This window comes from Impatiens glandulifera, chromosome 4, assembly GCF_907164915.1.
Source record: "Impatiens glandulifera chromosome 4, dImpGla2.1, whole genome shotgun sequence".
NCBI classification, from domain to species: Eukaryota; Viridiplantae; Streptophyta; class Magnoliopsida; order Ericales; family Balsaminaceae; genus Impatiens; species Impatiens glandulifera.
The window spans coordinates 12,823,262-12,831,083 of NC_061865.1; the positions used below are offsets into that span (position 1 = coordinate 12,823,262).

A 7,822-nucleotide genomic window follows, 5' to 3' on the forward strand; every position below is an offset into this window, starting at 1 on the left:
GATCAATCAAACCCAACAAATTTATTTCCTAATATAGAATATTTTTTTGGGTAGGAACAATATAATATTAATATTTTACCTAAATTATTGTATATCACAAATATTCGGTAGGTATTTTTGGTATCATATATTGATGTGAATAATTTTTTTTTTGATATATCATACTTTGTCAAATAATTTTAGCTTTCTAAATAGAAAAAAAAAAAAATGTAAAAAGAAATAAAAATAAATAAAATAAGAAGAAGATGGTAACATGATGCCATTAATAAGAAATAAATTAAATAATTATTAGTCATAGATATGAAAGTGATGTAATAGGCGTCGTTGGGATTCGGGTATTTTAAAAAACCCAAATGTAATTATTACAAAGTTGTACGTACTATTTTAATATTAAAATAATAGTTTATTTATTTTCTTTTATTTACCTTTCTTATTAATTATAGTTTTTTATTTTTTTTTCTAAATATTTAATATTTAAAATATAAATTTAAAATGAAAATGATAATTTAGTCATTTGAAAAATTATGTTAAGTGATAGAATAAATAAGAAATTATTGTTTTGAAAAGTGATTTGATGAAGATTAAAAAAAAACATAAAAACAAGGCCTTAAACATGTTTGTTTTGAATCTTCTGCACAAAAAAAACTATCTTTTAAAAGTTTTTTAACTATTACTTATTCACAAAGAGGAAATTATCTCATTTTAGTTATTATCTCACTTTAATTTATAATTATTATATCACTTTAATTTAAAATATTTGCAAGTAAAGAATATATTAAATAATAATTTAATTAAAATTTTAAGATTAAACCTTCAATATGTTTTAGTTCTATTTAAATTAAGTTATATAGATAATGAATTAAAATAATAATAGTGAAAGAAATCATCATTTAATATATAGTAACAAATTCATTAGATAACTCTAGTGACAATTGTTTTTTACTAAAACCAAGAGTGATGAATGTGTGACATAATGTTGATCTAGAAATTGTTTTTGTAAGCATTTAGAACTTCTAACTTAGATGCCTCAAATTAAAAAAATAAATAAATAGAAAGACAACTATTGATCTAGAAACTATTTTTATTGTAAGCATTTAGAAGTTTTAACATATCTTAAGAGAGTTGCATAAAATAAACATTTTTCATTGATAATTAATTAAAGTTACTATATGTAAAAGTAAAAGTAAAATTAAAAATTTCCTTCATTTCCTTGCCATAAGAATATAATATATTGTTCTTCACATAAAACAAGTTATATCTATTTGATATATACTTAAACAATGCTCACCTTGTTTGGAGCTGATTTTAAGGTGCCCAAAGAAGTAGTGAAAACTATAGCTTCATTTAAGAATAGCCAGATTTCATTTCCAACATTAATAGAGATAAGAAACATATATAAGTGTTTCCAAATGAATCATATCCATCTCTATTTAGAGGAGACTTTTTTTTGTAGAATTTAAAGAGAAAAAAAGAGTTTCCAAACAAGGTATTAAGTTTTAAATGAAATAAATTAGAGTATGTCATTTATTGTGAATTTTTTTAAGAGAAGATAAGATCCATTGACTATAAATTTGTTAAAGTCATTCCCTTACCCCTTCAATAATTTAATCAAGGCATCATCCAAAGTCTATTCCAAATTGGACACTCAACCTTATTAATTTACAATATTCCAAAAACATCTATAAATACAACTCATCTTTATGAATAAGTAAACAAACTTAAAAGATGGCACATTTGAAAACGTCTTCTTATGCCCTATATTTCTCCTTTCTTTTGATCCTCCTAAGTCATGAGGCTAAAGGAGCCACCTTCGAGATTCGCAACAACTGCCCCTACACAGTTTGGGCAGCCGCCTCACCAGGAGGCGGTCGTCGCTTGGACAGAGGTCAGACTTGGGTTCTAAATGTTGCAGCCGGCACCAAGATGGCTCGTATCTGGGGCCGGACTAACTGCAATTTTGACGGCAGTGGTAGGGGTCATTGTCAGACAGGCGACTGTGGCGGGGTCCTCCAGTGTACCGGATGGGGACAACCTCCTAACACCCTGGCAGAGTACGCTCTTAACCAATTCAACAACCTCGATTTTTGGGACATCTCAGTCATCGATGGATTCAATATTCCCATGGAATTTGCCCCGACTAGGACAGGACCGGGCAAGTGTCACCCGATCTCTTGCACTGCTAACATTATAGGGGAGTGTCCTAACCAATTAAGGACCCCGGGTGGATGTAATAACCCATGTACTGTTTTCAAGACCCCTCAATACTGTTGCACCAATGGGCCTTGTGGTCCCACAGATTTATCAAGGTTTTTTAAGCAGAGGTGTCCGAATGCCTATAGTTACCCTCAAGATGATCCCACCAGCACCTTTACATGCCCAGGTGGTACTAATTATAGGGTTGTGTTTTGCCCACTTGGTGCCGCTCAAGATTTACCTATTGAAGAAATGTATGAAATTAAAGAAGTTGGGCAGGAAGAATAATCTAGTCATTAGGTCTTGTCACTTTAATGTGACTTATCAATATTAAGCGTCCAAATAAGATCTTAAATAATGGGACATTGTTAAACCTTTTATTTTCTTGTATTTCCTCGTCTCATAATAATGATCAACATCAGCTGTCACTTTGTGATATAATAAATGCTTCTTTATTATAATATTTAATTCCTAAATCGTTCCTATAAAATATTAAGAAAATTATCTATATATATATAATAATGCTTAATAAATAAAATGGGGTGAGATCTGTTGTCCCAAGTGAAGCTGTCTCTTGCTGTCTTATTTATCAAAATAACAAAATTTTACTCTCCACTCTTTTATGAGACAGCTAGTGGGACATTATCTTGGGACAGCGGATCTGAATTCAATAAAATGTGGGAAAGGTGACATTTACGTTTTCACCACAACTCACATAGACTTATTATATTTTATAACAATTTAACATATATTTTTTTTTTATGGATAATACGTAATTAAGTTGTTTTTGCAACAATTCATATTATATCGTCCTTAATGTCAATATTGTAGACAAGTTTTGACTTTAAATATAGTTATCTTTTAGCTATAGATAGATTATCCTTTTCTCTGGTTTGTATATACTTTTCTATGTTGTGTTATTTGTTGACGTGTGTTGATATATTATTATTTGTTGATGTGTTGATATATTATTATTTGTTGGTCGAATTGAATTTTTTTTTTTTTAACGATTTAAAGCCATTTTTTTAAAAACCCAAAAAGAAAAAAGATAAATGAATTTTAGAGTTAGAGCAAAACTCTAACCTATTGAATCAATCCACAACAAAACAAACTGATTAAATCAACATACTACCTACAAACATAAAATCAACAAACATCCTTTCACATAATAGATTTTTTATCTCGCCTTGAGCCGTGTATTTTTGTGATTTTATCATACTTATCGACCATTCTTTAAAAATATCCCAATTCTACAAAGTTGTGGATACTCACCTCCACGAAGGTATAAGCGCATGGACATAAAAAAATAATGTCCCCCAAATCTAATCTTCACTCACATTCATTTACCCCCACAATTGATATACAATACTGCCAAAATAAAATTTGAAAATATTAGCAGTAGGTGTCATATTCTTGGCTTTGTTAGCACCAACTCCTTGATATGAATACAACTTGCTGAAAACTGTTTAATCTCATAGCTTTAGAAAGTTTACTTTCCAAATGGTACTAGCTTTAAAATTATCCTAATTAGATCCTAATTTAATATATAATAAATTAAAATCTGAATGCGGCGGAAGCGTACCTTAATTAATCGCATGAATCTTCTCTTTCCTTGTAATAGAAAAAGTCTTTAATCTCTCTATCTTTAGACTTTCTTTATGTTGAATGGTTCTTCCATTTAATGAGTAAGTCAATAGGTTTCTCTCTTTGTTGATGGGTGAGACGCAAAGGAGAATTGACGTTACATCAAATTGGGATCATTACCGTTACATATAACCAACAATAAGCAAGTTATTATGGTTTGGCAATTTCTAATTTAGCCATTTTATAAAATTATAAATGTCACTTAAGTATCCTCACTTTATATTCATGACAAATACACACATAAGCCATAAACTTAATTTCACATTAGATCACATTATTTTGGCTTATATTAAATATGACATATGCACAATTATTTATTATACAAGTGACCCTAAAAATTCCAACAATCTCCGACTGGGTCACGTATGTACAAAAATAAATGTATCAACCATAATGCGCCTGAAGTTTTATGTCATCTCAATCATATGTTGTATAAACAATTTTATCAATTAAACATATCAATATAGGACTAAAGAGCTCGTCGTTGTATTTAAGCACAACTAGACCCAACAATGTTCACATAAATCAATACAATTAATTGACAAATCATATCATGAATGTGAGGAATGAAAATTACATGCAAGGTGATTTTTTCATGTCAATTTTCAACTGGTTCTACTTAACTTTAGTGAGATAATACTTTAAACATAATTATACAAAGTGTAATGAACTGAATAATACTTATGTTCTGATCAGAATAAAAACTTTATAAATATCTATAAAATAATTAAACTGGAAGATGTCAAAATTACAAACTCCCACTGAAGTTAGAGATCGTTGATCTCTACAACACTCATACGAGCAATATCCTCATGAAAGACATTAGATGATAAACGTATTGCCATGAGGTTCATAACCATAGAGTTTGTACATATATATTTTATAGAAATCTATCTACTTTGTATCATTTCTTTCATAAAATAAATTTGATGTCAAAATCACTTAATTTGATGCCTAGTAACATGTCATAAATTTCGCTGCAATAGTGGATGACGTCATAAGTGTTTGTTTGACACTTCTTCAAGAAACGACAAAACCAGTTAGCGAAAAATATTATCCGAAGTAGATTTATAATATTGTCAAGCTCTTTCATTATCATTTTTAGGTATAACAATATTTTTGTTCCCAATATACTATAATACCAAATATGACATTTTAAACAAGCTCAATCTACCCTGCATATGAAAATCTTTTAGATGCCCAACCAAAAACTGAGTTCTTAACCTTTTCAACAAGCAATTTGCACTAAGACACATGATGTTACGTAGCCAAGAGAGGTATAACAAGATACTTGATTGGAAGTGTACCTTATTTGATTCCCATCATTCTAAATATGTCATTCTTCATCTAATCATTCACACCATCATAAAATGCTAAGCTTTTGCGTTCATTAAATAGAAAGTAGAGCTAATGCATCTTTAATAGTTTTAATAGATTACATATAAGCATGAGCTACATTAAATAGATCATATACAAAACAAACATGGGTTATGCGCTCCTCCTTGCAGTATAGATGGTAGATGTATTGGCGTATCCTAAACAACATTTTAAATATGGAATCGATGATCTACATTATGAAGACAAAGATGTATGAAGAGAGAGGGTCCCCTTACCTCACCCAATTTTCATATTTGGAGAACCTGTCATGTATTCCATTCACGCACACAATAAAGTATGTAGTAGAGACACATTGCATAATCCATCCAACAAAAAAAACTTGGGGAAACCCGATACAATCAAGAAGTTATTTATATCATCCCATCATCTTGAATCAAAAGCCTTTTGAATGTCAATCTTAAAAGCCACTATATGAGATATGTTCTTCCTCCCATAACCCTTCAATAGACCTTCATAAGAAGAATATTGTGTGATATTGAATGCCTAGGTATAAACGTAGATTGCCCATGACTAACAATGCTAGAAATAACACTTTTAAAACGATTTGAAATGATTAAAAGAACATTGCAGCATGATATTGGCATAAAGTCATTAATCCTTTCAAGAATGAAGTTCTTCAGAATAAGATTCAAAACTATAACATTCCATTGCTTAAGCATCTTTCCATTCTGAAAAAACTCTAAGAGTGTAAAGATGTATAACTTATTAAGATTAACTCGAAGAACAGAACAATCACTAAATAACCATTAAATATCTAAAACATTCCTAAAATTTCTATAATTGGCATGTATCATACCGAGTATGTCATTGACAAAAAGCATACGTGATATGTCAAAAGGATACATCTTTGTCCCACAGCTCATCCCCCACAGATGACACTTACATTTTTTACGAAGGCCATTATTTTTTAGAGGGCTTTCATAACAATGACAAACAAAAAAAGAGAGAGTGAATCACAATTATGTAATTTATGGAGGATTATTCCAAAATCGAACTCATTTGAGTTCCAAAACGATAATTGTTGAAATAGAGCAAACTGAATAAACCATTAAAATAATGTCAAAAGAATTTCTACCGAATATTCCAATGAAAATTGAAATGATCCTTAACCGATAGTTGGTAAGTAATGCCAAAAAAATCATGCAAAATGATAGTTGACTATCCACATATAAAACTGAAATCGTAAGAAACTTGTACAAATCATAGGAGGATACCTATAAAGACCTCCATATAAAATATTAAATTAAATAACTCATTATTGAAAATATGAAAAAACGATTCTATATTCGATAATTTTGCCTCCTTAACAGCTAAAAACTGGACAAACACGGACTTTTCTTAAATTGAAACTTTTCTTTTTTTTTATTATGAACCTGACTTATAAGCTCACATAGGGGGTTCAATATTTGATATGAACCGAATATTCGATTGAATTCAAATTCACCGAATTCGGATTTTATTTTTGGTTTTTGAATCAAATTTCAAACCCATTCGAATTCAAATACGGTTTTCAAATTAGTTTTTGAGTTGGAGTTTCAACTCGAAAATCAAACCAAAAACCGAATTCATTTTTTTATTATTTATTATACACACTATATAATTTATTATATAAAATACATAATTTATTATATATAATGTATAACGATTTATTTATTTTATTAAATATTATATAATTTATTATAATATATATATATATATATATATATATATATATATAATAATGCTTAGTTTGAATTTGCTTGGTTTGTTGGGTTGAGAACTGTGGTTAATTTGAACATATATGTGAGAGTAAATGGTTACTTGGTTCGGATCGTTCGTTGATCCACCCATAATTTTGAACAGTTAAAAATAATATTAAAAATTCTATATGTATTTTTTGAACTTACAACATAACAAAACAAATACAACTCCTTCACCAACTAAGATAATAAGATTTTATATTTTAAATTTAACACCAAATTTTATGAACATGATATTCTTAATAATATAAGTTTAACGTTTTAACTAATTAATATATATATATATATATATAATAATGCTTAATTTGAATTTACTTAATTTGTCGGGTCGAGAGTTGTGGTTAATTTGAATATATATGAGAGTAAATTGACACTTTGGTCGGATTGTGGGTTAAATCTCTCATAAACTTGAAATGGTTAAAAATAAAATTAAATATGCTATATTTATGTTTCGAACTTACAACATAACAAAACAAGTACAACTCTGTAACCAAATGTGATTGGAGTGTGACTTTCCGAAGGATAATAAGTCGGTAACAAATGTGAGTGGTTAAAAAATATGAATCAAATATTTGATTGACCAAAGTGTGAGGTCACAAGGTTAAATGTTGATTGATATTGGTGGTTTATTTTTCTATAGATAAGAGACGTGTGAGAGTTTGATTGAGATGTGGTTGCCAAGTGATAAGAGGTGGGTAACAAAAGATTGTGAGGTCACTAAATTAGAAGTCAATTGAGATGGGTGATTAATTTTTTGAAGGATAAGAGGCATGTGAAACTGTGTTTGAGATAGGTTGTTGATTTTCTAAGGAATAAAATGCATTTGAAAATATGATTGAGATTGGTGG

The 7,822-nt window shown here is 29.1% G+C and overlaps 1 protein-coding gene across 1 annotated transcript; it reads left to right on the forward strand.

The window, feature by feature from the left end:
• The first annotated feature begins 1,710 nt into the window (after window positions 1–1,710).
• LOC124934239 (osmotin-like protein TPM-1) lies at window positions 1,711–2,678 on the forward strand. The gene has a single exon (XM_047474739.1). The coding sequence runs from the start codon at window positions 1,726–1,728 to the stop codon at window positions 2,479–2,481; it is 756 nt and encodes a 251-aa protein (XP_047330695.1). The 5' UTR covers window positions 1,711–1,725; the 3' UTR covers window positions 2,482–2,678.
• The last annotated feature ends 5,144 nt before the right edge of the window (window positions 2,679–7,822 follow it).

Coding starts and splice junctions, on each gene's coding strand:
- LOC124934239 (XM_047474739.1), top strand. CDS start 1,726: ATGGCACATTTGAAAACGTCTTCTTATGCCCTATATTTCTCCTTTCTT.